Raw genomic sequence first — 26,935 nt, forward strand, 5'->3', positions numbered from 1 at the left:
ACGTGTGCAGCTAGAAAATGGGGTCCCTCATGTCCCCCCTTGATGAGGAGTGCCAGGCTGGGAGGGGACATGTTCTCAAAGGAGGCAGGCACCATGTTTCCCTTGCCTCTGGTCTGCCACTTGCTTGTGAACATTGGAAAAATGGTAGTAATAATACGAGCTAACGTTTATTGAATGTTTATTATGTGCCTGCACCATGGTTAATGCTCTCCACGAATTAGCTCATTAAGCCTCCCTGCCCGCACAGCCCGGGGATGTGGGAAGTTTTAAAGATAAGAGTCTATGAACGTGGAGATTCTTTCAGAAGCAGGAGAACACGAGGCCCTTTTTCCTTATGTACCCCAGGGGTTCACATGTTAGGATCGAATCCTCCACTGTGAGGTATCAAGAAGAACTGGTGTCCACACCTACCATCCCAGCTACTCACGAGGCAGAGATAGGAGGAAGGTCTGGCCTTGGGCAAAAATGTGAGACCTTATTTGAAAAAAAACAAAAACAAAACCACAAAGTAAAAGCAAAAGAAATTGTGATTGCCTGTGGAGCACAAGGCTCTGAGTTCAAATCCAAGCAGCTTCATCTGACCCTGGTGTTTAGAGTGTGACTTTGGGGAAATAATTGGGCCCAGAAAAGCTCACCCTGTGATTGAGTAGTGGGGCCTTGTAAGAAGAGATGAACACACATGTATGCACACACACACTTTTGCACACATACACATACACACACATGCATAAGCACATTTTCCTTTCTCTCCTGTCCTGTAATGTCTTGGAACCACGAGCCAAAATAAACCCTGTTTCCTTAAGATGCCTCTGGCCTGCAGTGTTCTGTTGTTATCAATAGCAATTGGACCGGAACACACACCTTGGCACACAGTGGGCACAGGGGCCACTCATGAAGTACACGCTCGCTGCTTGGCTGGTGCAACCATTTATTCTGTCCTGGTTTTCCAGGGCCCTCAGTCATAGCTGAGGGGAGCAGCTCTGGGCTTCCCTGACTTGGGGCAGGGTTGAGGGGTGCTACCCAGTTCTCTGCCTGCCTGTAACTCCTTACCTATTGAATGGAGCCTCTCAGTGGTAACCCTGGCTCTCTTCTGTGGGGTGTATTGGCTGATGCCTATACCTTGGTTGATACCCAGAACACCCATCATCCTGTTATTACCCGATCTCTGCCCTGAATGATATCCTGAAGGCTAGAACCACCTGGGAACTTCAGTGCTGTGGTCATGGAGGCTGTAGGGGGCAGTGGGGGGGGGAGCGCAGGGCTGGGAATGGCGATCATGTCAGGGCTCTGAGACAGAGAGAAGGGCCTGCCCAGGCCCCTGGGGGAAGGATGCTGAAGCTGGGAATGGAAACGACATGGGCAGGCTCATCCTTTCTATGGTGGGCTTGAGTTGCTATGGTGATGAGAGGATGTGGGGCTGGACTGTGGGGACTGGTCCACACGGAGACCACTGGAGTCTGTGCAGAAACTTCTGCAAGAACCCATTGCGGGGCTGGGAAGGTGGCTCAGTGGTAGAGTGCTTTCCTCACATGCATGAGGCCCTGGGTTCGATTCCTCAGCACCACATAAGCAGAAAAAAGCCGGAAGTGGCACTGTGGCTCAAGTGGTAGGGCGCTAGCCTTGAGCTGAAGAGCTCAGGGACAGCGCGCAGGCCCAGAGTTCAAGCCCCACGACCACCACCACCAACAAAAAGAATCCATTAGGTTGAGGTTTGGGGTGTGCCTTGGATCTCTCCAATGATCCTGTGGGCATTGCCAGGTCAGACAATCTTCTCTTAACCCTCAGAATCAACTGGGAGACAGCTTTGGAAAGGCAGGGACCAGGGACTGGTATCAAGCCCTCAGGTCTCCATTGGTTCTACAGAACAGGACCCACTGTTAGCTCTGGTCAATACTTGTGGGTGAGGGAAAGTGACTGAAATAAACAGAGTCCCAGGAACTGTGTGTGCAAGTCCTGTTTCTCTAGAGGGACAATGGGGAACACTGGTGTGAGAGCCACCACCCCTGGCTCTGGGGGTGCCCGCCTGCCTCCTAAGTGAACTGCTTGTTTTGCTGCTGCCGCCGCTGCCCCCCCCGCCCCCCATGGCCTGCCAGGAACTCGGGAGATTTGCTAACTCTTTGGTCCTCTAAGGAGGCTGCCTGCGGAGCAGGGCCTGGTAAGAAGCGGCGTCCGCCTCTCTCCTTGCCTCTGTTTGATGAAGCAGGAGACAAGTGTTGCTCCTTACTCTATGAAGTCTAGAAATCAATAAGGCCAGAGAGCCGGCTGGATAATCATCGCCGTGGAAATCATTACAGTGGCTCTCTCCCTCTTCCCTCCCCTCCCTCCTCCCCCGGCAGCCCAGGCACCTTCTCCCGAGCCGCAGAAAAGCCCTCCCCTGGTATGGCCGGGCTGGGCTGGGGTCCTTGCAGGTGCTTTGAGGTGAGATGGAAAATGATTACAACCTGGGGGAGAAGGGAGATAATGGGCCTCCCCCAAGTTCCACCCTAATGGCGGGGTGGGGAGGGAGGAATCTGACTCAGCGCCCTGGCTTCAGTGGCACTTGCAAATCCAGGGGGAGGACCTGTCCTCTACCTTCATTAGGGAGATCACAGGCCCAGGGAAGAGCGGAGGGTGGCTGTGATTAAAGCAGACCTGAAGTCTGGGGGAGGGTGCGGGGGGGGGGGGGGGGGGGGGGGGGGGGGGGGCTCAGACAGCTGGCCACTCCCAGGAACCGAATGCCAACTGGGGGAAGGCCTGGGTTGAGATGGGTGCCAGCGGCAGGAATTCCCACTCTGGGAGAGGCAGATCGGCCCCAGCCCCCCAGGTAGTTGCTGGCTGACAAGGGGACAGGACTCGATGCCAGGGACCGCACAGGAAAACCTTAGGCCAGTGGCTGGACCTTTCTGTGCTGCAGTTATTGTCAGTCCTGAGAGGAGCCTCCTAGGCATGCCTCGGCCAGTCCTCCCTCCGTCTACCCGCCATGCCCTGCCAAAAGCCTTCCCTCCCGCCAGGGGGCATCTGGCAGCAGCGTGCCTCCAGAGGAAGTCGAACCAGAACTGGCCTAGGATGCTCCTGGAGCAGGCGTGGGGGGATTCGGGCAGGGACTCCCCTGGGTATCTAGAGTGTGGTTAGGGACCGGATTTGTGGGCCCTGGGTGGCCATTTCGCTGGGGAGATGCAGGAGGGATGGGAAGATTTCGCATCCTGAGAGTTCAACCACAGCAGGCGGGCCTGGGGGGTCTCTGGCCTCTCTGAGGGTGAGGCTCACTCCACCCCCCTCTGTCCCGGAATTAGGTTCTGTCCCCTCCACCCCATCTTCCTGGGACTGCACGCAGGATGATGCTCGCTGGCCAAGAGCTTGGGAATCTCTATTCAATTGATCTGACATTTTGCTAAACAAACAAATCAAAACTCAAACCAAACAAAGGGCCCTTGTGGGTTTAATTGGCCATGGGCTTTATCTGTGGCTCAATCACTGGGCCTTTGGGTGATAGAGGAGAGGCTAGAGGTGGTAATGAACTTGTCTAACCAGGCACTGAGGCTGGTGGGGGCCCCAAACACAGATAGCCTTCTTCTACCTCCTCCTCCTCCTCCTCATCATCATCACCATCATCTTTCTCTTTTTTAACTTTGGAAGGTAGATGGCAGGTAGTTCTGTGGACATGCTTTGTTCTGTAGTTGATTACGTGTATTATCCACCAAGTTCTAGGAAGCTGTCTGGTGTCCTGAGAAGGCCATGCCTCTGGGGGCGGGGGAGGGGAGGCAAACATGGCTTCTCATAACTGGCAGGGACCTGGGATACGCTGGTGATTGGATTCTAGTTCAGAAGAATTCTTATTGTACAGACAAGGAAACTGAGGCCCAGGGAAGGGAAGGGGTCCTTAGCCAGTGGCTCCCAGGGCAGGGTCGGCACCCTTCTACAGATGCCCCATCCGGACGCTCTTCCTCACAGGCAGCATGTGGGGAGAGCTCCATCAATGGTAACGTTTGCCCGAGAGGAGGCGGGGCGAGGCTGTACACTCAGGCACTTCGGAGCTCAGCCACATGGAGATTCTGGGGTCAGGGAGGACCGGATCGCTGGGGCCTGAGGAACTGTCATCAAGAATATCTAAGGGTTTGGCCAATCACTCTCCTGCTCTCGTAAACCCATAACTCCCTGGGCCTGCGTTAAGGACTGCAGACCGGTGGGAGATTGGCCTGAGAGTCAGTGGGCCCTCGGGGCGGCCTTATTCTATTAGCCAGGGACCCAGACAGCAAAAGAGGCGGCGCAAAGTGATCTCTCCTCTCTCAGGGAGCGGCCACACTGTTCTCCTGCCCTTGGACATCGAGCACCAGGCTCCCTGGACTCCACAGCTCACACCAGTGGCGTCCTGGCTTTGGAAGAGAGGCTAGTTACATGATTCTCTGGGCAGAAGACTTGTTACATGATTCTCAGTCAGTTACGTGAGCCAAGGTACTTAGTAAATCTCCTCTTGTCTATCATCTCTCTATTCATGCATCTATCTATCTATCTATCTATCTATCTATCTATCTATCTATCTATCTATCTTGTATCAATTCTATCTACGTCTAGATCTATATATCACCTGTTGGTTCCATTCTTCTCTAGTACTATAATCCAGATCTGGAGGAGAGTTCTGCACAGCAAGACTCCAAGTACCAGCTCAGGAATCCCAACCCTCACCAGTGCCTGGGGCTCCTGATCTGGAGCCTGGGGTCAAGCATCAGTTCAACCCAGGACGCACACGTTTAGCGCCCCAAGTCCACAGCCCCTCACGCCATCCTCCCCGCCCACCCTGCCTCGACTCTCAGCCAGACCTCACCGGACTTGCCTTCACCTAGGACCTTGTTTGTGCTCTTTCTGTATCCCAGGAATGGGTGGCTCCACCTCTCCTATCTCTCGTCACAATCCATCTCATCTTTCCAGCTCTGTTTAGAGACCATGGCTTTTGTGGGGCTTTTCTCTATCCCCTTTGCTCACTCTCAGAGTTAAATTGATGACTCCATCCCTGATCCTTGGCTTGTAGTTTTATAGGGCATGGATCATTTTATGCATTAAAGCTGGTTGTGTGTCTATTTCTTCTTTGTGATTTTTCAATTCCCCGAGAACAACAACTCTTGTCTTACTCATCACCAGGATTCTAATGCCTTAAATCAACAATTACTAATGGGTATCGGATAGCTGTTTTGGGCCAAGTGCCAGATTGAATGCTGTAGGTGCGCAGTCTCATTTGCACCTTACCAATGAGTGAAAAGTACAGCTGCTCCTCACTTCACAATGGGGGGGAGGGGAATGGCGAGATGAACCTGTTGTGAGCTGGAGACATCTTGTGTTGAACGTGCACTGAGCGCCCCTGAGCTAGCATGCCCCGTGGAGTGGGGAGGAGAACGGAATACGATGCTATGGCTGTGTCCAAGAACTAACTACTGATGTCCATGTTGGAGCTTAGCAACCCAGAACTCTGTGGGGTGTGGCTGTCTACGTTCCTTACCACGTGACATTCTGGGGGTGGGGCTGAGCTATTGGGCCCTAGATCAGCAGCTCGAGGAAAGCTCAACATTTAAAATTTGAAGTCTAGTCTCAAGGAATGTGCGTTGCTTTGCTTCACCACTGTGAAGTTGAAGAGCCAGCAAGTTGGAAGCTGTATTATAATTCTAAACTTGTAGAGGGGGGATGAGGGACTTCCAGAGGTGGTTGCCTTACATCTCAGGGCTGTCAAGTGGTTCCAATGTGATTTGAACCCAGGCCTGTGGAAGCCATCAGGCTCAGTGGCGTCGACCCTCCTTGGCTGTTACATCCCACTGCCTTGGGTGTGGCTCCTTGCTTTCTTCCGCTTGGGGCAGTGGCAGGAAGGTCAGTGTGAGGAGTGACAAGGTGGAGTTGTATCCAGGTCAAACATTTCCTGGTCTGCAGGAGGTGCCCAGGCAGGCTGGGCATGGGAGACAGGCCGGGGAGTGGAGTGAGGGGAGGGGGGAAGACAGGTGAGCGGGGAAAACGTGAGCCCAAGGTGTTGGTGAGAGAGCGGGTGTAAGAGGGCCTGTGCGTGCCTGGTCCTTGCTGGGGAGAAAAGCAAAGGGAAATGAGAGACGTGCAGCTGAAATTAGGACAGGAGGGAGGGGGAAGGAAGCAGGGAGGAAAGGAGAAAAGCTGGAGGAAGGGGAAAGGAGGAGGGGAAGGAGAAAGGAAGGAAAGAAAGGAGGGGGAAAGGGAGGAGGGAGACTGGAATAAGGAAAGAAGGGGAGGGAGGGGAAAGTAATTGAGGAAAGGAAGGAAGGGGGAAGAAGGAATGGAAGAGGGAGGGACTAAAAGGAGGAGGGGAAAGGGGAAGGTGGGAGGGAGGAGGCAGGAGGGGGAAAGTAGGGAGAAGGGAGAGAAGGCAAGGTCAGTCTGACCTGACCCAGGGAGGTCTGTAAAGGGACTCCCATCATTCTATGGGTGTGTGTGCATGTCCACACACATGAGATTCTGTGTACACTCAAGGCAGCCCTGGGTTTACAGCATGATTTCTCCAATCACACCGGATGCCTCCTCTAAGCTGCCAAGGTTTGAAGGCAAGAAAATTGTAGCACCCAGAACAGAGGTGACTTGTCTGTCCCCCCCACCCCGCCGCCATCAGGGAGCAACTTGGGGACAGGCAGGCCCCCTCCTACAATCCCACCCCCAAATCATGCTACCCTCTGCCCTCTCTCCTCATCTCCATGGTGAATCCCAGTGCCACGTGGCCGAATCCTTAAAGAAAAGTAGCAGAAGGAAGGAATCGGAGAGGAGATGGGAGCTAAGGGTGGTTCCAGAGGAAACCTCTCCTCCCCCACCTCCCACCAGCTGAGGGATGTGGATTGATTGCCTGGTTTTATTCAGGACAAAGTGCTTTCTGCTCGTGTGAGAGGAGCAGTTCCCCGGGGTGGGGATTCCGGCCTGGAGCTCCCTGAGCCTCCATCGATCTCCAATCTCTGGGGCTTCCCTGTCTATGCAGAGCGGACACACTGGTGTTGGCAGGTGGTAAAGATGCCAGGGTTGTTGGGGGGAGGAAGCGCAGGGGAAGGTGCAGGGTGTGCTGTGCCCCTGCCACAGGATCATTGCCAGCTGCATCTGTGCCAGCCAGGTGCTACACTGGGGGCTTTACACGCGCATCACAGGACCGGACCCAAAGCAGAGGAAGACCCTTATGTGAGGAAGACACGTCCTTTTTTTGTGTGCCATTACTGGGGTTTGAACTCAGGGCCACTGTACTTTCCCTGAGCTTTTTCACTCAAGATGGGCACTCTACCACTTGAGCCACAGCTCCACTTCTGGCTTTTTGCTGGTTAATTAATTACACAGGAGCACAGAGAGTCAGAGCAATCTGTCCGAGTTTGCACAGATCTGGAATTGGAATCCAGTTTTCTGTGTCTCCTATGCTGTGTATGGAATCTTCCTTTCTAGGCTATAAACAGATTGTACACAAGCAAGGGTATATTAAATCACAGAAACAAGTCGATGGGAGTATTCCCACAGATCAACGTAAATGGATGCCACCTGATATTTCTCAGTACAGCAACGTGTGAGCATTTCAGCCCTGGGGTGGACTGGAAGTCCTCTCCAAGAGGACCACGGCCACCTCTGAGCAGCCTTCCTGCCTCCCCGTCCCTTCCTGGGTAGAACAGCAGAATCCCAGAGGCCTGGCCAGGAGAACGCAGGCCGGGCCGCAGGGAGGGTAGGACTCACTTTTGACGGTGAGGAACATGGCCTTGCTGATGTCGGTGCCCACACCGTTGCTGGCCTGGCAGAGGTAGTAGCCGATGTCCTCTTCTAGGACGTGGCGGATCAGCAGGGAGCTGTTGGGCAGGATCTGGATGCGGCCGGTGAGGGGCACGGGGTGGTACTGCTGGGGGTTCCCGCTCCCTGGAAGGAGGCAGTGGTTAGAGGGGCTGGGGAGCGGTGCGTGTGTCGGTGAGGACTGAGCGCCGTAGGGATGGCCTAACCCCCCCCCCCCCGGGTGGGGCCCGTTCTGTAGCAGACACACAGCTCCCGTGCCTTGCCCATGGTAGGGTCATGCGGTGGCGTGAGCCTCAGGCAGTGACCACCTTGGCATTGAGCTCCTTGGGGGTGACTTCCAGGGAGAGGAAGAAAGAGTGGTCTTTGGGTCCCTACATAGGTGAAGAGAAATCAGAGCCTTCGAATGGCAGCTGCCTGGTTGCCGGGGGGCCAGGCCTGGGCAAGGGGCAAGCTACCCTTCAGGGGGCCTTTGCGGTACCCCGTCCCCTCTCCTGTCCCAAATGCCAGGCCGCAGTGCTAGGCTGTGGGACCAGGAAGATGTCAAGTGCACCCCTGGGTTGAGGTGTGGCTCTGAGCAGCGCCAGGACCCCAGAGAAGATGGGTGTTGAGGGTTGGAGACCCGGAGTGGACAAGGGACTGGGGATGGACACTCAGCTTTAGGGTGGGAGGGGGAGGCCAAGCCTATGAGGAAGGACACAAGGAAATTCCGAGTCAGGGTGATGCTGTCCCTGGTGCCCGGCTCTCGGGGGCGGGGGGGGGGGGGGGGGGGGAGGTGAACTCTAGATTAACTCTAGGCAGGGGTCCTTTAAGGTCAGAAGCCAGGATGTCCCTGGGGTCCTGGCATTGCACACGGAGAGCCCTGCACCCCCAAACAGTGCATCCTCCCGCGCCCTCCCTGCCCCCACCCCGGTCGGAACCGCTACTGGCCAAGGGCTCACCTTTGGCGTGCTTCCACATGACCTTGGGGGGCGGGTAGCCATCCACCGAGCAGTTGAGCACCCCGGCTTTGCCGTAGATGCCGTCCTGGTTGTTGGGCTGCACCACGAATCGAGGAGGCACTGCCGAAAAAGGGCAGGGAGGGGGAAGCTGGACATCTGTCTCCCCTGGGCCTCCCTGGGCTGGGGCGGGGGGGGCGGGGGGCGGTAGGAAACCTTCAGCCTAAAGTTGTTCCACATGGACCGTTACCATGCTGGGAGCAGGCAGCTTCCGACACCCCGGGGCTGTGAGTCCTGAGACCCAATCCTGTCTGCACCAGTCTGACTAAGCCACTGACTCCCCGACTCTGGGACTCAGTTTCCTGCCCTGGAAGCTCAGAGGTTTAGATCTCTCCTTTTTGTTGCTGTGGTTGTTTCTTTATTCTCTTGGTGGCACTAGGGTTTGAACTCAGGGCCTCATACTTGCTAGGCTGCTAGTTTACCATGGAGCCGTACCTCCAGCTGGTTACTTGTTTTGGCTGGTTATTTTGGAGATAGGGTCTTACTTCCTGCCTGGTCTGTGCGTGCCTGAGACAGGATCCACCTATGTTTAGGCTTCTTGTTATTGCTGAGATCGCAGGTGTGCACCACCATGCCTCACTTTCCTCCATGGAGATGGACTTTCCTGGACTCCTCTGCCCGGGCTGTCCTGGAACCTCGATCCTCCCAAGCTCAGCCTCCTATGTAGCTTGGCCTGTCTGGTACGTACTACTCTGCCCAACTATGGGTTGAAAATGGGTCTTTCAAATGTCTCGGCTCTAGCTGGCCTTGGAACTGTGATCCTTCTGATCATCAGCCTTCCAAGTAGCTAAAATTACAGGCACAAGCCATTCGCATCTGGCTGGACCTCTCCGTCCTCTGAGAAGCCTGGAGTTCCGAGTCGGGCAAGCCGCCTGCCCCCTCACTCACCACGCACAATGAGCTGGCGCTCCCGGCTCACGGTGGCCGCCGCGTTGCTGGCGATGCAAGTGTAGTTGCCGTTGTGCTTGAGGGAGACGCTGGAGATCTGCAGGGAGCTCATGAACTCTTTGCTCTCGATGGTCACACCCGAGCCGGAGATGATCACCTGTCCATCCTTCCTCCACGTGATGCGGATGGGCATGTCCCCCGAGGACACCACACAGGGGATGTAGAGCAGCTGGCCGATGGAGGCGGGTGGGAACTCGAAGGGCTGGATCAGAGGGGGCACTGGAACCGCAAAGGGAGGACGCCCATCAGCCTCTGTGGACCCTACCCGGGGGCTCTGTGTCAGGCTTGAGAGACCTCGCCCTCCCGGGGGGCTCTGGTGCTTTGTTCTCCCGGCCACGCAGAATCTCTTGGCAGTGCCTGGTGTGCCTGGCTCTCCTGTCCACCCAGGTCTGAGCCATTCTCTCCTGTCCATGGTCTCAGCCTCCCTGCATTAACCCTGACCTTCAGATGTGATTCCCTTGACTCCTGTCGTGCACCTACACGTTCAGCCTCCGCCCATTCCCCACAGCCGCTTTCCTAGAACCAGGGAACCACGCTGGGCTTCTTCCCACTGAGGCCTCCTTACCCACTCCGCCCCTTGCCTGGCCGGCCAGCAGCTCCACGCACCGCCTGGCCAATGGGACAAGAGCTTCAACCTGGTTCACAGAGGAGAAGCGGGAGGCTTGGCGCTCCCCCTGCACACAAGGGGAATCTGAAACCGCACCTGTTGCTTCTCCGAGTCCAAGCTGTCCTCCTGCTTGGCTGCCTCCCAAGAGAGCGCCCCAGATGCCCAGATCACCCACCCCTGCCGTCTTCTAAGGGAGTTGCCAGGATAGAGGGAAATTTCCGAGCGGGAATCCTGTCCTCTTACAAGATAGCCGCTTGGTGAGTTAGACTGTCCAGGCAGAGCCCTGTGTGTGCGGCCTCTGCCCCACACTGCCCATCTCTCAGTCCCCGAAGGGCCTGTCTGGAGCCCGAGTGGCTGGGAGATGAATCCTCCTTTCTCGGCTCTGGCTAGAGCAGCAGCCATTATCTTTATGATAACTCAATTAGGCTGCAGCGACTCCCCCCAGCAAGTGGGGGAGACGAGAGCGAAGGAGACAGACAATTAGCTTAACAAGGATGAGCACCCAGTAGATGAGATCTCCTTTCTGCAGTCAAATAATTAAATTACAAGGCTGACCACAGTCCTCTGGCCTCCTCTGGGCTTCTAGCCCACACTTCCTTGGGAGCCTGCTATTCTCCCACCACCCCCAAACTAGCAGGTGTACCCCCTCCCCACAGGCCATGCCCTCCTGTGGCTAGTTTGGGGGTGGTGGGAGAGCTCAGTGGGGGGGGTGCCCCTGGGGGAGAGGCCAGGCATGGACATAGAAAAATCCCTCCATAGGGGCGCGGCTTAAGTGGTAGAGCACCTGCCTAACCAGTGCCAGGCCTTGAGTTCTAACCCTAGTATTTAAAAAAGAAAAAGAAAGAGAAGGTGCCCACTGTGCGTTGGCAGGAATGAGGACCCAGAGAGCTGGCCGCGTGGGTGAGGCAGAATGTGGACGTGAGCCCCTGGGAGGGAGGAACACGAGGTGGGAGAGCAGTTCAGGCAGGGGCAGACTCTCTGGCAGTTAAGATGGGATTTTGATAATGGAACAAGTTACTAACGCAGGTTAATTCATTAATTAACCAATTCATCTAATATTTATGAAACGCGGGCTCTGCGAAGGCGGCACGTGGGCTGGGAAAGCAGAGACTCGCTGGGATTACAGGCAGAGCCTCGGGAGGGTATCACGGGGGGGGGGGAGGTGGGGCGTTAGGCACCTCTGCTCAGTGCAGAGGGTGCTCCTCGGGGTCACCGCAGTCTCACGGACCACAGGGACTTGAACACAAACGCTTGCCCACTATACACGGGGTGAGGGAGGAGGAAAAGGCAGAGGCGAGGGGGCCCGGCCCCCCATCATTCTCTGCAGCAGGGTCCTGAAGGGGTGAAGAACAGAGGCACGGGTGTGAGCTGCTCAGCCAGGCTGGCCTGTGGTCCTTGGAGGGCTGTGGTTCCTGGGGAGGCCCCGCCCCTCCCCTCCACCACGGCTGGTGCGGGGCTGACACGTTTCAAGGAGGCTCAGAGCGCAATCGGGTGCAGCCAGAGGTGGCTGAGAAGACACGCGGCCGCGGCGGTCTGCGTGGCATCCGGCCACCATAAAGCTTTTATAGTCACTTGTTCGGGAGTGTCACGCAGTCCTGACCACCAAGCCCAGATCATAAACACTTTATGGGGTCTCACATTATCTGTCTTCGAGGCTGAGCCTTTTTATTTACTGTACCCGTTACCGGAGTGCGCAGGGCATGGAGTCAGGGCCTCTCTGCCCATGTAGCATGGAGGCTGTGGCCAGGAGGCCTGGGTTCCCCATCGAGGGACCCCAGGGCAAAGGGCCTTCTCCCCACCACCCTGCTTCTGCCTCTGGACCAGGCCAGCTCAGGATGGGCCTTCCAATGCAAATAAGTCTCCTTTTCTAAGGAACGATCCCAGAGTCAGATTTTTACCACAATCCTCTCTTCTCCTGATCACCATCTTGAAATCTTTAAACCTGGGCCTCCTCCCTTGGAGGCTCTATCCAGCGTTCCTCCTGGAGGGCAGGGGCACATGTGGATTGGTAGAACTTCAGCAGTGCCTGGGATGGAGTGGGGGTGCAGTGTCACCGAATGGCTGAGCAGAGGCTCCCCGCCACCTTCACGCACCATCACCACCGTCAGCACGAGCCCCTCTGTCCCGGAAGGAGGTTGCTGGCTTCTGTGTTTCTAAAGCAAGGATGGTTGCTGGCATCAACAGCTTCCTCAGCCTCCCTCCCTCCAAGGGCTATTAGGTGTTATCCTTCCACAGACAGCGCCCCCTGCCTGTAAAGGCCAGTGTGGCACCTTCCAAAGGCATTTCAGCCAAGAGCAGGTGTTTGGTCCATTCACTGGTGGTAGGACTCCAGGCTCCTAGGACTATGGCAGGATTGAACAGGGCCCTAACTGAAGTTGTGTGTTGAATCAGTAGGGAGAGATGTATGGGGGGGAGGGAGGGTATGGGCATTAGGGGTTCAGGCTGCCTGCGTGGGGGGTGAGGTGTTCTCTTAGGCCTTCTCTTCATGGGGCCTGCTACTCCCTCTCAAGTCTGGCCTTGCTGACTGCAGGCAGGAAGCACTTCATGACTTCATTTCACCTGCAGAAACCCTCAGGATGTGTCTTCACCCAACCAATGCCAAGGGTCCCAGTGCTAGGCTCACCTTCCTGGTTAGCTAAACCTTCAGCCCAGGTGCCCAGGATGCTTTCAGGCTATATTATTTCCATCTGCAGGGGGCCCTAAGTCTAGGTTGGATCTCTACGCCCTCCTCTTCCCATCCCACCAAGGATCTTTCTGGAAGTCTGGAGACAAGCACTGCCTTCCCTATCGACTGGTTGAGCCTGGCAGTCAGAGCCCTCATGCCAAGCCCGGCTGTGCTCGAAGCATCCCCCCAGCTGCTGCCCCCTTGGGCAATTCCACTTGCAGCTGCCTTTTGTGGTTCAGGAACCACCGATGAATCATTTGTGCCAATGTGCACACATGTGCCTGTGTGCACACATGCGTGAGAGTGTGTGTGTGTGCTTGAGGGTGAATGGACGTGTGTGTTCCTCTGAGTGTGAATCTGTGTGCAGCGTGTATGTGTCCTGTGTCTGTGCATGCACACACAGGTCTGCACATGTGTGTGCATGCATGGGTAGGTGTGTTCTGATCTTCCTGGCTCATTGTTTGGGAAATCTGTTTGAAGACAAGCAGTCTTGAAAGGAATGGAGTCAGTGGTTGCTTTCCAGATCCCAGAGCAATGGATTTCCCCCCCCCCCGCCCCAACCCCCTCCTGGTACACCAGCCTTTGGCTGTGTAGAAAACTGGGGGTTGGCTGGAAGGTTCTTATTTTATCTCAAGCTTCTGACGCCCTGTCCTACCCCACCCCGCCCTTGTCTGTGCTCTTTACACTGCTGCTCTTGTACGATGCGTTCTCGGCGTGCAGTAGCGGTGGGGTCCGCCCATCCCTTCCTCCCTGGAGTCAGGCCCCCTTGCCATACCCGGGGGCAGCTCCCCCACCCCCGTGTAGTTCTTGGAAGAGCACCGCTGCTAATCAAGCTGCATGATCATAATCAGCTTTGATGGGTTCTTCTGCAAAAGTGCATTCTAATGAGGTGAGGGCGCGGGAGTCGGCAAGCAGCCGGGGATGAGGGACCCTGGCTTTCGGAGGGGTAGGGGTGGGGCACGGGGCCTGTGGCCTTCCCATGAAGGCTATGGGCATAAGAGGAGGCAGGTGGCCTTGTCCCTTCTAGGGCTGGATTTTTAAGAGCCTGATTGGGGTGGGGGGAGGTACAGGAGTCTGTACCTCCCCCCACCTACCTCTGCCGGGGAGACTTGTCGCTCAGCACTATCACAACAGGCCCAGCGAGTCGCTGAGACGGAATGCATCAGATTCAATTCATTAGGACGGATCGTCCCCTGAATGGGGCTGAATAATTGATGAGCAGAGCAGCTTCCAGGGTGTTCTGAGTACTTTAAGGCTCGCCGGAGCCCTGTTACTATTATTTATTTATTTATTTATCTCCACCAATGAACCCGGCCAAATGCTTGTTGGAGCATTGGGCACAGGGAGTAGAGCAAAGGTTAGATGTTTTAATATGTGATGTTTACACTGTCAGCTCGCGGTCCACTGCTTGTAACAGAAATGGATACAGGCGGCCGAGATGCTGTGACGGGGGTGGGGGTAGGGTGGGAGGTGGAGTGGGGGAGGGTTTGGGTGGGCAGGCTGCTCTATATTCCATAGCCACCAAGTGGATTGGCCCAGGATATGGACCTGGGGTGGTGGGGTTCTCTCTAGACCATGAAGGGGGTCTTGGTACCCCTCAGCCTGTCTGCAGCATAAGATGGAGAAGCAGGGAGGTAGCCATTTCAGGGTGTCCTATCGCTTCCCTAGGCCTAAAAGGACCTGGAGCCCCTCAGCTCTTGGGGCTTTGTGGCAAGGATTCTTGTTAATCGCCCCAACCCAGACTAACGTCTCAGATTTAGTTCAACAAGCACACCCTGTCTGGCACCTTGACAGGTGGCAGGCACACAGAGAGGCTTGTGACATGGCCCTGAGCACTGTTTTGAGAGAGAGAGAGAGAGAGAGAGAGAGAGAGTACAGCACGCCAGATGACAAGGAGCCATTTTTGATTTTCGGTGGTACTGGAGTTTTGAGCTCAGGTCCTTGCTTGTTTAGCTGGGGTCCTACTAGTTGAGCCATGCCTCCAGGCTGGCTTTGTTAGCTGGTTATTTAGGAGAGGGAGGCTTATAGACTTTTCTGCCCAGGCTGGCTTTGAACCATGATCTTGCAGATCTCAGCCTCCCGAGTAGCTAGGATTACAGGTGTGAGCCACTGGTGCCAGGTTCACAAGGATCTGTTGGATTTTGCTGTCAGTTTCCCAGCCATCCCCAGATGTTCACCACTTCCCAAAGACCCCTCCTCATCACCTGCTTGAAGGGCTAAAATCGAGCCCGGCATCTGTCCCCCAAACCCTGAGTTTCCTTTCCACCTATCATGTCTCCATTCAATCTCGCTTATTATCTCAGAGAAAATAAAAGAAGATACCAGGTCTGAGATCCATGGTTTTTTCCCCCCATGGATCAGGGGCCTTTTTTTTGGTCTGGACCCAAAATGAACCTCATCTTTTCTTCTTTCACATGGACCATGCGTGGGTCCATGCTCGCTCTCCTGTTTTGGTTAACAGCCCTTCCCTCTCTTCTCTCAGGGATGTGTGTGGTCAGGACCCGAGCTCAGCCCATCTGGTCCCCAGGGCGACCGGGAGCCCTCCTCTAATGCACTGTCTGTTGGTTTCAAAGAACACAACTTCACAACCCCAGGATCGAGGGCGCCAGTCACTGGCTCACACATCCCCTTACTTGCTCATTTATATTCATTCATTCCATCCACCAGGCAGACACCCTCTGCTAGGTGAGCATGAAGGGTTGGGGGCGAGGGTGGCAGGCTTTCTGGGCCTTGGGTGGCACTAGCAAGAAAAGATCCTTCCCTACCCTGCCTTTGAGACAGGGGGCCTGCATGGGCTCCTGCACTGGTCTCAGAGGGGCCCTGCGGAGTTCCTTGTGGCTCTCTCCTGACATCAGGGGCTATACGCAGCATGCCATCCCTAGCCTCAGCTTCCTGCCCAGAAATTGAGCTACATTTTTCTCTTTGTACCCAAGCTCTGGTGTCTCTGGGGGGGGGGGTCATCACTGCCTTGTCCTGAAGTCTGTGTGGGAAACTGAGGCAGAGCTACTCTGGACTTTCTTCTTTTCTTTTCCTTTTTTTTTCTTTATTTTTTACCGGTCCTGGGGCTTGAGCTCAGGGTCTGGGCACTGTCCCTGAGCTTCTTTTTGCTCAAGGGTAGCGCTCTACGACTTGAGCCACTGCACCACTTCCATCTTTTTCTGTTTACATGGCGCTGCGGAATGGAACTCAGGGCTTCAAGCATGCTAGGCAAGCACTCTACCACTAAGCCACATTCCCAGCCCCCTCTCGACTTCCTCGTGTCTACTCATAGTCTTCCATCCTCTTCCCTTTCTTCCAAACATCAGGCTCTTTCCTTCTGCCTTCCACCCACTCATGATTGCTGCCGCCTGCGTGGCCAGCTGGAGAAGGGTACACAGCTGGGGAGGCCAGAGGGTGGCGGCTGGGGCTGGGGCGGGACCCTACCTTTGACAGCCACATGCACGGTCTGGCTGATGGAGAGCTGGGGCTGGATGAGGACGCTGCACAGGTACTCCCCCTCGTCCATGCCCTTCTGCACGTCCGTCAGCTTCAGGGTCCCGTTCTCGAACACCACCTGCCGGTGGTTGTCCGGCAGCAGCAGGGCGTCCTTGTACCACTTGATGGAGTAGTAGGGGTAGCCGATGACCCTGCAGTTGATGAGGGTGTCTCTTCCGGCCACAGCTGTGATGTTCTTCATTGCCCGGATGCTGGGGGGTCCTGAAGAGTCGGGAGGGAGGAGGCAGACAGGAGGGGCAAGCGGTGTTGTCAGCCAGGGCCGGCTGGGTGCCACCCTGGGGTGCTCTTCTCAGTTGCTTGGCCTCTGAGACTTCCAGGGGAGGGGGGGGAGTGGGTGTGGAGTGGACATTGGGTTGGGGCAGATGGAGGCCTTTCCAAGACTGGAGTCAGAGGCCGGGATTGGGGGTTTTGCTCACACTGTTTGGGGGAGTCCAGGGCTCTGTGGGTCAGTGGGCAGGTGCAACACGTATATGTATGTGTAGGGGCTCAGAGGCCATTGTGTGGGGATCCCATGCAGGGAGGGCCCCCAGAAACTCTTCAAGCCCAGGTCTCCAGCAGCGGATGAGGGGCAGGGTTAGAAGATGGGGGGAGGGGGCTGCGGCTCTGTCCCCTTTCCTGTTCTGAGGAGGGTGGGCAGGGCATAGCCAGAGGAGGGTGGGCACCTAGCGCAGGTGGACATGACACTAATCTCCTCTAGGCCCTTCTCTGCCCCTAGCCCGTGCCCCTTCCCTCCAGCTCCCCAGCTCCTCCTCTGCTAGGGGTCACTGGCAGGGTCAGACAAAAACCAGTCAGAGCCACAGGGCTGTAGAGCATCAGAGGAGATAGACAACAGAAGTGTGTGTGTGGGGGGGTGGCCATCTTGAAGACCCTCCTTGACTCTTGGAGGTTTCTGGCCTCCCCCAAGTCTCAGCTCCAGCCTCCTACAAGGCTGAAGCCTTGTGTGTGTGGGGGGGAGGGCAAGACATGATACCCCGAGTCCTGGCTGCCTATACTTCCTGGAGCACTTAGGGGCTCAGTGGGAGATGCTGGGGTCACAGCTGCCTCTGAAGGTCAACTTGCTTTGTGCCCCTGCCCTATATCTGTCCTTGCAAGGTCTTGGTGGGGCTGGCAGATGCTAGCAGGTGCATAGCATGGTGGGGGTGGGGTGGGGGGCAGATCAGGCCGCAGGAGAGAGGTAGAGAATAAGAATGGGGTGAATTCTACCAGACACACACTCACACATAAGAATGGATGACAGGGATGTGGAGGGTAGGAGAAGGGGAGAGAGAGAGAGAGAGAGAGAGGAAGAAGAAGGAGGAGGAGGAGGAAGGGGGGACTACTAAAATCAAAATGATGTTTAATTTTTAAAAAAAGAAAACAAAGTACTAATCACCACAAGAATAATGGTAACCACAGAAATGGAAAGGAACTCAAAAGCCTATTCTGATATTTAAATGTAGACAGGCACCTCTTACGTTTATTCGTGCCTGATATTCAGCACTGCCCACCGAGTTCCGCGCGGTGCACCGGTAAACACCCCCGTCTCGGATCTGGGGGCCCGTAACGTTCATGTGGCTGATGGTGGTACCGTCGGACATGGTGTACTGGTTGGTGCGGTGGCCTCCGTCCCGCACGACGGACTCGTCATCCAGGGCCCAGGTGAGCGTGGGGGGCGGGGCGCCCTTGGCCGCGCACATCAGGGAGAATTGTTCCCCAGGGTTCACCACCTTCTCGCTGAAGGAGGAGATGATGCGAGGCGTGCCGTCTGCAGGGAGCAAGGAGCCCCCTTCAGGGTCAGCTGAGCCACAGAGAGACTGTCCCCTCCCCTCCCCAGACCACCCTACCCAGAACGGGAGGAGGCAAAGTAGTAGCTGTGGTATCAGTAATGAAGGGTCACCTGTCCACTGTGATCGTCGTGGTCCTGAGCAATGCAACTACTACTGCCTGTGGATTGACGCCTGGCCTTTGCTGCTTAGTTTCCTGTGTGTGTGTGTGGGGGGGGGGCGTACGTGCCAGTCCTGGGGCTTGAACTCAGGATGTGGGTGCTGCCCTTTAGCTTTTTGTTGCTGTTGCTGTTGTTGTGGGGCTTGAACTCAGGGCCTGGGCACTGTCCCTAAGCTTTTAGCTCAAGGCTAGAGCTTTACCATTTTGAGCCACAGCTCCATGTCCAGTTTTCTGGAAGTTCATTGGAGATAAGAGTCTCTCCTGGACTTTCCTGCCCGAGGCTGGCTTTGAACTGCTTTCCTCAGATATCAGCCTCCTGAATAGCTGGGATTACAGATGTGAGCCACGGGTGCCCTCTTTGCTCCCGTCTGGCACTCTACCACTAGAGCCACACCCTCACTTTTTGTGTTTAGTGGTTAATTGGAGATAAATATCATAAGGACTTTCCCAGCTGTCTTTGAACTGAAATCTTTAGATTTCAGCCTCCAGAGGGGCTAGGATTACAGGCATGAACCACCAGAGCCCGACTGCTGCCCTCAGCCATATGCTAGTGTTGTCTTGTGGAGGGGAGGGTTATTTTACCTCTCAGAGTCTTCCCATCTCTTAATGGTGGCAGATGCAAACGCCAGTGACAATGACTACCCCCCTCCCCTTATTGGGGCATCGTGGGGATTAAATCAAGGAATGCATCTGGTGAATAAATGCTCTTACAACGAACATTCTGAAACTTAAAGGCAGCTGTGTGTGGTGCTATGTGTGGAATGTGCTATGGAGTTGGATCCTAGCTCTCTGTGAACTTGATCATGTTAATGTGGGGTGGGGGAGAGGGGGGTGGATGTGGTGGGGTGGCAACCCTATTCACAAAAGACCTTAAGTTTGAAGATTCAAATCCGCATCACCCAGAGACAGTGCAGGTGAGAGTCTGGCCTGGGCTTAAGCCTTAGCTTAACTGAGTGACCTGAGATGAGATCATTAACATTCCATAGCCTATCCACTGTCCAGTGGAATGCAGGAGGGGGGATGTAATTAATTATTAACTCGGGTCATCCTCTCACATCAGATTATTGTAAGTGATTAAAAAGACATGAAGCACAAATATGTACTATTATGATGTGTCAATTAAAAATAAAACAATGTATGCTGGGCATAGTGGTGCATAACTATAATCACAGCACTTAGAAGGCTGAGGCAGGAAAGTTGAAAGCTGGAGATGGGCCTGCACTACACAGGGAGACCCTGTCTCAAAATAAGTAAATACATACATACATAGCTAAATAATGCAATAAAATGGGTGTCAAATACTTTTAAAGTAAAAAAAGAATGTACCAAAAGAAAGAAAGGCAAATGGAACACCACAGCATTCTTTGTATCCGGTTAGCATGGCAGACCAAAAGGTTCATGTAAATCTGAGCTCTGGCCAGCCTGCCAGCCCTGTCCCTATTTCTGGGGGACAAGTTCATGTAGTACTGGGGGACAGCACTGTCAGCTGTGGGGGGAGTGGGGTGGAGGGGAGGTAGGAGTTGTCATTTGGCCTTCAGCTCTCTTCTGCCTCCTCCTGGCTTTCCAATGGCCTCACCTTCCTGCCCTGCGGGGGGTGGGGTGGGCATGGCCTCTTTAACATATGCCTGTCTCCCTCAGTGATTCCATCCCTGGCTGGGATGGGCGGGGGCTTAGAGGGAAAGCAAGCGGGCTAGGGTGGCTCTGCTTCCCGTGGGGTTCCTCAGGAATGAAGGGCCTGGGCTGCTGTTCTTGCTTGTTGGGAAGAGACCCAGGATGGGCACAGGGGGGTGAGGGTGAAGGGTCCGCCCTGGGACTGGGGGCCAGCGGGGTGTCACCCTGCCGTGGCAGCGGGGCCTGTGGCTGTGGCCTTGCTTGCGTTCGACATCTTTTGGCAGCAACACAAAGCCCCTGGAAGGCACTGGTCTGTCTGTGGTCTGTTTGTGTTTGAGCAGTAGCAAAGGAGGAGGGGGAAGCAGACACCTACACTTGTTGGTAAGTTGTCTCTTCGTGCCAGTGGGCAGGAGGTGCCTCCCCTACGTGTCCACAGCACCCCCGTTTCAGGACTCAGGGCCTGGTGAATGGAAGGCCAGCTGGGTCTGAATTCCCACCCACCTTAGGCAACATGTGCAGCAAACGGCCTGAACAACCGTACACAGAGAGTGGCCAGCCAGGTGGAAGAAGAGACAAGGTGGGAACCAAGACCCCTGGTTAAGAGCCAGGGGGGAGGAGGTCTGGTAGAGGATGCTGAAGCCCAGAGGCTTCATTCTGGAAGGCTGAAACCCTTTGAGACCCCCCCACCCCCAGGAAGAGTCTCCTAATGCACAGCTCTAGTCATTTTGGAGGGCAAAGGCAATCTGATGGTTAAGAGGCCTGAGTTCAAATCCTCGTCTGTCCCTGGGGCAGTAGCGCTGTGTGATCTTGGGCCATTGACAAAACCCTCAGTTTCCTGAATTGCCAAATAGGTGACATTAACAAGGACCTGTGGTCAGGGTCCTTGGGAGGCTGAGAGGAGACAGGCTGCCGGCTCAGAGCGCACTCTAACCCATCTCCAGGATGGCAGAGGGAGGGGACCTGCCCCTGGCTTACCCTCCAGCACAATGATGGCGAAGTCCTGGGCCGTCTGGCTCTTGCGGGTGGCAAAGCACTGGTAGGCCCCCGAGTGGCTCTTCTGGGCCGAGGTGATGAGCAGGGTCTCGTTGCTGAGCCCTCGGATGGAGATGGCCTCGTCGGGCAGCACCAGCTCCGTGTTCCGGTACCAGCGGATGCTGAACTCCGGGGAGCCCGTGAGGGCACAGGACAGGATGACTGTGCTGCCGATGCCCGTCTTCAGCTTTTTTGGTGTCAGGCTCACGTGAAGGGGGTCTGGGCCAGGCCGGGCAGGGGTGACATAAGGGAAATGGGGGAGGAGCACGCAGATGAGAAAAGACAGAGGGTTTAGTGTGGGCGGAGGGGGGCTGGGGCTGGCCATGTTTGCAGGGCCCAGACCTCTGTGTGGCTTGGGACAGGGGCACTCTCTGCTCTAGGCCTCAGTTTACTCCTCTGCTACATGGCAGAGGCAGGCCAGGGAGTCCTTCCCTGATGGCCTGTGTTTCTCTGATTTGGGTCCCTGGGCCAGGGAGGGACTACCAAAGCTCAATTTGGGGGTGGGAACCTGGCTTGCTCACCTTGCTCTCTATCACCGCCCCCCCCCCCGCGAGTCAGGGAGGCACCCATGGCCCCACTTGCTGGCAAGTGCTCTACCACCTGAGCCACAGTGCCACTTCTGGTTTCCTGCTGGTTTATTAGGGATAAGAGTCTCATGGACTTTCCTGCCTAGGCTAACTTTGAACCTTGATCCTCAGATCTCAGCCTCCTGAGTAGCTAGGATGACAGGTGTGAGCCACCCGCACTCGGCTAGCCATGTCTATTTCTAATGCCAAGATGGGAAGCCAGAGTTTCAGACAGACTGGCTATCCTCCCCTCCCTCCAGGACTAGCCACCAGGGCAGCTGGGGGAGGGGGTTGGGGGGTCCTCCCTTCTCACTGAGTGCATCCCCAACCTACCGATGACCGTGAGGGTGCCCGTGGCCTCTGCCGAGCCGAAGGTGTTGGTGACTTCACAGATGTAGCTGCCGCTGTCCTCGGTGCGCAGGTCGCTGATGCTCAGCCCTGTGATGCGCTTGGTCCAGCGGCTGTCGGCGGGGAGGGGCCGTCCATCCTTGAGCCATCGGACGGCAGGGATGGGGTAGCCTGAGGCCGTGCAGGGAAGCTCCACCGTGCGGCCAGTCCACACTTCCTGGGAGTGGAAGCCGTCCAGGATGGTGGGGATGGACTCGGCAGGGTCTGGAAGAAGAGAAGGCCGGCAGGGCGGGTCAGCTGTGGATGGTGAAGAGAGGCCGAGAGAGGAAGAGGAGGGGCCTGCAGACAAGCCCACATCTACTGTCCTCATCACGAGCAGGCCCCGCCAGAGAGCACTGCAGGGAGAGCACACGTGTCTGTGTGTGACCCAGCACCAGGCCTGCCACTCCCCAGCCCACTTCCTGGTTCTTTGTCTGGGTCTCCAGCTGAGCTGGGGGAGCCTCTGAGGGACGGGGAACAGCCTCCCTGCCCCACCCCGCCTTCTTTTGCCTGAATTCCATAGACTCAGAGATGACTGCATATCTACCCAAGCCCAGAAAAATCTAGAAGCGATGCCTCTGCAGGACTCCTCTCTTCCCAACAGTGTTGCCCTATGTTGCATCTTCAAACCAAGAAGCAGCAGCTCAGACAAGATGTGTGGCCCCAGGCAGTGGGAGAGCCAGGGCCCTGTGGCTGGGAGGTGGCTGACACCTGCGTCATTGCTGCCATCGGCACAGCTCATAGCTGCAGGGTGTGTGTGTGTGTGTGTGTGTGTGTGTGTGTGTGTGTGAACACAGCTCATAGCTGCAAGGTGTGTGTGTGTGTGTGTGTGAGTGAGTGAATGGGGCTCTGCCCCTGCTGAACAGCCCCCACAGATTCCTCATTTTGCATCCCTCTTCCTCTCCTGAATCCCAAGGGCTTCTGTGATGGGGTCTGGTCTCCAGCCTGGCTTCATCCCAACAGCCTCCTCTTCTGCTGCCTCCACACGGTGGCAAACTAGCCCCCCCCCGGGGGAGGGGTGGGGGGGAGGGCCCAGACCCATTGTCTTTCACAAGCCAGCTTCAGGGTCCTCATCTGCATGCCCTATGCCATGGGGCTCTAGTTCATCATTTTTCCTTTCTTTTATTGTCAAATTTCCCCCTCCTTTTTTAAAAGAAAAAAAAAGGGCAATGAAAAAACACAGGTAATGTATGCATACGGCAAAACTTCAGAGAGACAGCGGAAGGAATGGCGGGGCTCACCCTGCGCTTCGGCCTTCAGCCTGGCACCCCCCCCCATCACCACCGTCCATGACAGCAACAACCGCAGGCCATGCGTCCATCTTCCTGGAAGGCCACGGGCTCCTTGAGGCAGTGTGGGCAGGGAGGTCCCTCCCGTGCCCGGCACAGGACACAGCCCCGGGCTGTTGGCCCGTCAGGTCTGCCACTGAGGCATTGGGCGTGCCGGCGAGCTGCATTTTCCCGCATGAAACTCCACATGACAGAGACGGGAGGATTCATGTTGCTGCCTAGAGTCCAGGGTCGTTGAGACCAGAGAGGGACAAAGATCAGCCCAGGATCACCCAGCAGACTGCATGTCTGAAATCAGGCCCCTGGCCCTTGTGGAGTAGCTAGTGCCCACGGTGCACTCATGGAACTTGCTAGATTTTGCTCGGAAGGTGGCGGCGAGAGCAGCTGACTGGTCGGCCCCCGGTCACCGATGAGAGCTGTCCTCTGTCCTCTAATGTTCATGCTCCCTGGGGAGGGGGCTTTCCAGAGACTCTCTGCTTCCTCTCCAGGGCTTTGCTGGGGCTGCTGGGAGGCCAGGCTGGGGCCAGAAAGCCCACAGATGTAGGTTCTGCGTGGGCCCCGACAGGCCCCGTATCTTGGGTCTCAGGGTCTCAGAGTCGTGTCCCACTCATCTCAGATGACTGGCAGCCCGGGCCTCCCTGCCAGATTCAGGGGCCTCTTCTCCACCCCACCCCACCCCTGTGGGGACATTCGGGGTAAACAAACCCAGTGCCTGGAGGGGGGGGATTACTCAATGTGACACTTAATTGATGCAAAATACACAAATTCCATGGCACACGGCAGAATTTACAAGCGGAAGGGGCCGCCAGGGTGGTGGAGGGGGGGAATTAATCACCGAGGCTCAGGCGTGAAATTAAATTCTGAGGGAAAGAAACCTCTTTCATTACTGCGGAGCAGAAGTAAAATGCTGTGGCGTGTACACACGACAGTCCCCCGGGAGGGTGGGGGGGGGACCGGGGCTGGGGTGTGTGTGTGGGGGGGACACAGATGGCTCTGCCCGAGAGATCGTGGGGGTCCTGGGTGTCCCCTGAAGGGCTGCTGCGACCTCCGGCAGCCTCTGTTCCAGGTCCTGGCTGGTGTGACCAGCCTGGCGTCTCAGCGTCTCTGGACGGGGTGGGACTCAGTGAACCCCACTGGGAGCTGAGTGGACGCGATGGTGTGACAATAGACTTCTTCTTGCAACGGTCATCTAACTTGGAAAACGCGGCGAGGATGAAAGCTGGCTCCTGTCTTGGGAACATGGCAGGGCCAGGGTGCCAGACGCCCTCTCCCAGGGACCACGTGGCACCACAAAGCCTCCCAGCCTTGTCTTCCTCAGAGCCGCAGGGCGCACAGCTGGTCACTCCTATCTGCAGACCAGGGGGCTGAGGCCTGGAGGCCAGATGCATCTGATGCCAGCAGATACCACTATCTAGCCAGGGCTAGTGGGCGGCCGGGCCGATTTGTAAATCCCCCCCAACAACAACAACAGCAACACACCTCTTCATCCCTCCCTTCCCCTCCTCCTCCACAGCCATGTTCCACTTGTGGCCATCTCCAGCCCATGTCTCCCCCCTTCCCCGCCCCCCCCAGCCTCTCTCCTTTGTGCCCAGGAACCCTGAACAAACGTGTCCTTAGAGGAGCTCCCGAGTCCTGGCCACAAGAGAGTGGATCACATCAATCACACCCTTGTCCGGCCTCCATGGAACAGAACCCCACCTGCAAGGGGTCAGGGCTGGCTCCCCGGCACCAATGCCCCCACATTAAACATTTGCTGAGACAAGCAGCTTCTAGACAAGTTGTACTGTTCCATCCCATCCAGCCCCATCCAGTCCCATCCAGCCCCACCCAGCCCCATCCAGCCCCATCCAGTCCCATCCAGCCCCATCCTGTCCCATCCAGCCCCATCCTGTCCCATCCAGCCCCATCCATCCCATCCAGCCCCATCCAGCCCCATCCAGCCCCATCCAGCCCCATCCAGCCCCATCCTGTCCCATCCAGCCCCATCCTGTCCCATCCAGTCCCAGCCCATCAGGCCCCTTGTCACTGCACAACCCCTCCCCTGCCCCTCCGTGCCCCTCCCTTCTGTGCCCCCTCCTTCCTTCCCCCTCCGCCACCTTCCTTTGTCTTTGTGGTCTCTCCATTCTGCTTCCTGGCCCTGTGTTATTCTCTCACTGTCTGGGCCTCTCTCCCTTGGCCTCGGGAAACCCTTCCTATCTCTGCTTCTCTTCTCTGGGTTGGGCTTTATCTGTGGGTGCTGGGTAGTGTGGTGCCTTCCTCTCTCTCCTGATGCCTGTGTGCCCCACAGGTGGTAGTGGGGGTGATAAGGAGAAGAGTTGGCATATCTTCCACATTAAAAGGGGACCCCTACTTCCCACCCCCAAAGCCGGAGGTCCATCCAGCAGACAAGAGGATGAAGGGCTTGGCTGTTACGAAGAGAACAGAGCAGGCCTGCAGAAAGGGGCTTCTGTGCTTTTCCCACACGGTATGAGAAGCATGCAAATGAGATGCAAAACACCACACAAACAAGTCCCTATAATTTGGAGGCAAACCACTCTGACACAACGCTTTTGGGAATCGGGCTGCAGATTCAAAAAGGGAACCACAAAACCTACGGTGGAACGCGGCCCCCATCTCCCCCCACCCTCCCACCACAGCGGCACATTTCTGTTCCTGTTGATTAACGCCATAAATATTTACTTGGCACCTACTATGTGCTGGGCACAGGGCCAGGCACCACAGACACAGGATCAAGGGGAAAGCCTGCCTATTACGTTCCCAGTTCCTGCTCTCTGAGTCTGGCCCCCTCCAGATAGAGGGCAAATGTGAGGTTTGGGGGGGCTCTGTGCTGAGGGAGCAGATCTCCCCACCTGCAGAATTCAGAGGCAGGCAAAGCCAAGTGCTTACCTAGTGTCTGGCTTGTTGGGATGTGTGACTTAAGGGGTCTAATCTCCTCCCTCCCCTAAAAAACCCCTGGTATTCAGACTGTCCGCTGGTTCTCTGTCCCAAAGCCACGCCCACATCACCTCCTGAGGGATTTTCAAATTGTAGGTCACAAACCATTAGGAGGTTGTAAAATCCATTTGGTGAGTTGCAACCAGCATTTAGGAAAATCAAAGTAGGACAGAAGAGACCACAGTGCATTGCTGTGTATGCGTGTGTGTGTGTGTGTGTGTGTGTGTGTGTGTGTGCGTGTGTGTGTGTGTGTGTGTGTGTGTGTGTGTGGTGGGCTGTGGGGGAATGTCGGCATGTACTTCATTAGGCCATGTCAGAACACATCCCATTGCTGTCCAAAATCCCTGGACCCTCTCAGGAGAGCCAGCCTCCAAGGATGCCACATGCCTCCCTTCCTCTCTGCTGGAGGTTGGTGTGGACACTCTGCTGCCCCCTTTCTAGGGGACAGGGGACATGCAGCTGGACTCTAGGGTCTTGGGAATCAGGGGTTCTCCCACTTGTGCCATACCCCTCGCCCTTATGGCTTTACTTATGTTTCAGATAGGGTCTCTCTCTCTCTCTCTGTCTCTCTCTAAGCTGGTCAGAGATATTCCTATCTCTCTCTCCTGCAGAGCTGGGAATCACAGGCATGAGTCACCATACCCAATGTTGAACAGCATCTTTAAAAATACCAACAGACATGAGAGAATGCAATAGTCTCCCCAAATCCAGACAAGCAGTGATCATTTGGGTGTATCAGATTTTACCAT

The 26,935-nt window shown here is 55.9% G+C and overlaps 1 protein-coding gene across 1 annotated transcript in view; it reads right to left on the reverse strand.

The window, feature by feature from the left end:
• Positions 1 to 26,935, reverse strand: part of Dscaml1 (Down syndrome cell adhesion molecule like 1) — a 244,295-nt gene that overhangs the window by 55,266 nt on the left and 162,094 nt on the right. The window contains exons 5-11 of the mRNA XM_013009493.1: positions 21,910 to 22,188; positions 20,954 to 21,229; positions 17,892 to 18,188; positions 16,373 to 16,645; positions 9,618 to 9,896; positions 8,673 to 8,792; positions 7,684 to 7,860 (exon numbers count right to left, since the gene is read on the reverse strand). Of these exons, the coding sequence (XP_012864947.1) occupies positions 7,684 to 7,860; positions 8,673 to 8,792; positions 9,618 to 9,896; positions 16,373 to 16,645; positions 17,892 to 18,188; positions 20,954 to 21,229; positions 21,910 to 22,188 (1,701 nt within the window). The remainder of the gene's footprint in view (positions 1 to 7,683; positions 7,861 to 8,672; positions 8,793 to 9,617; positions 9,897 to 16,372; positions 16,646 to 17,891; positions 18,189 to 20,953; positions 21,230 to 21,909; positions 22,189 to 26,935) is intronic.

This window comes from Dipodomys ordii, unplaced genomic scaffold (assembly GCF_000151885.1).
Source record: "Dipodomys ordii isolate 6190 unplaced genomic scaffold, Dord_2.0 Scaffold10, whole genome shotgun sequence".
NCBI lineage: Eukaryota > Metazoa > Chordata > Mammalia > Rodentia > Heteromyidae > Dipodomys > Dipodomys ordii.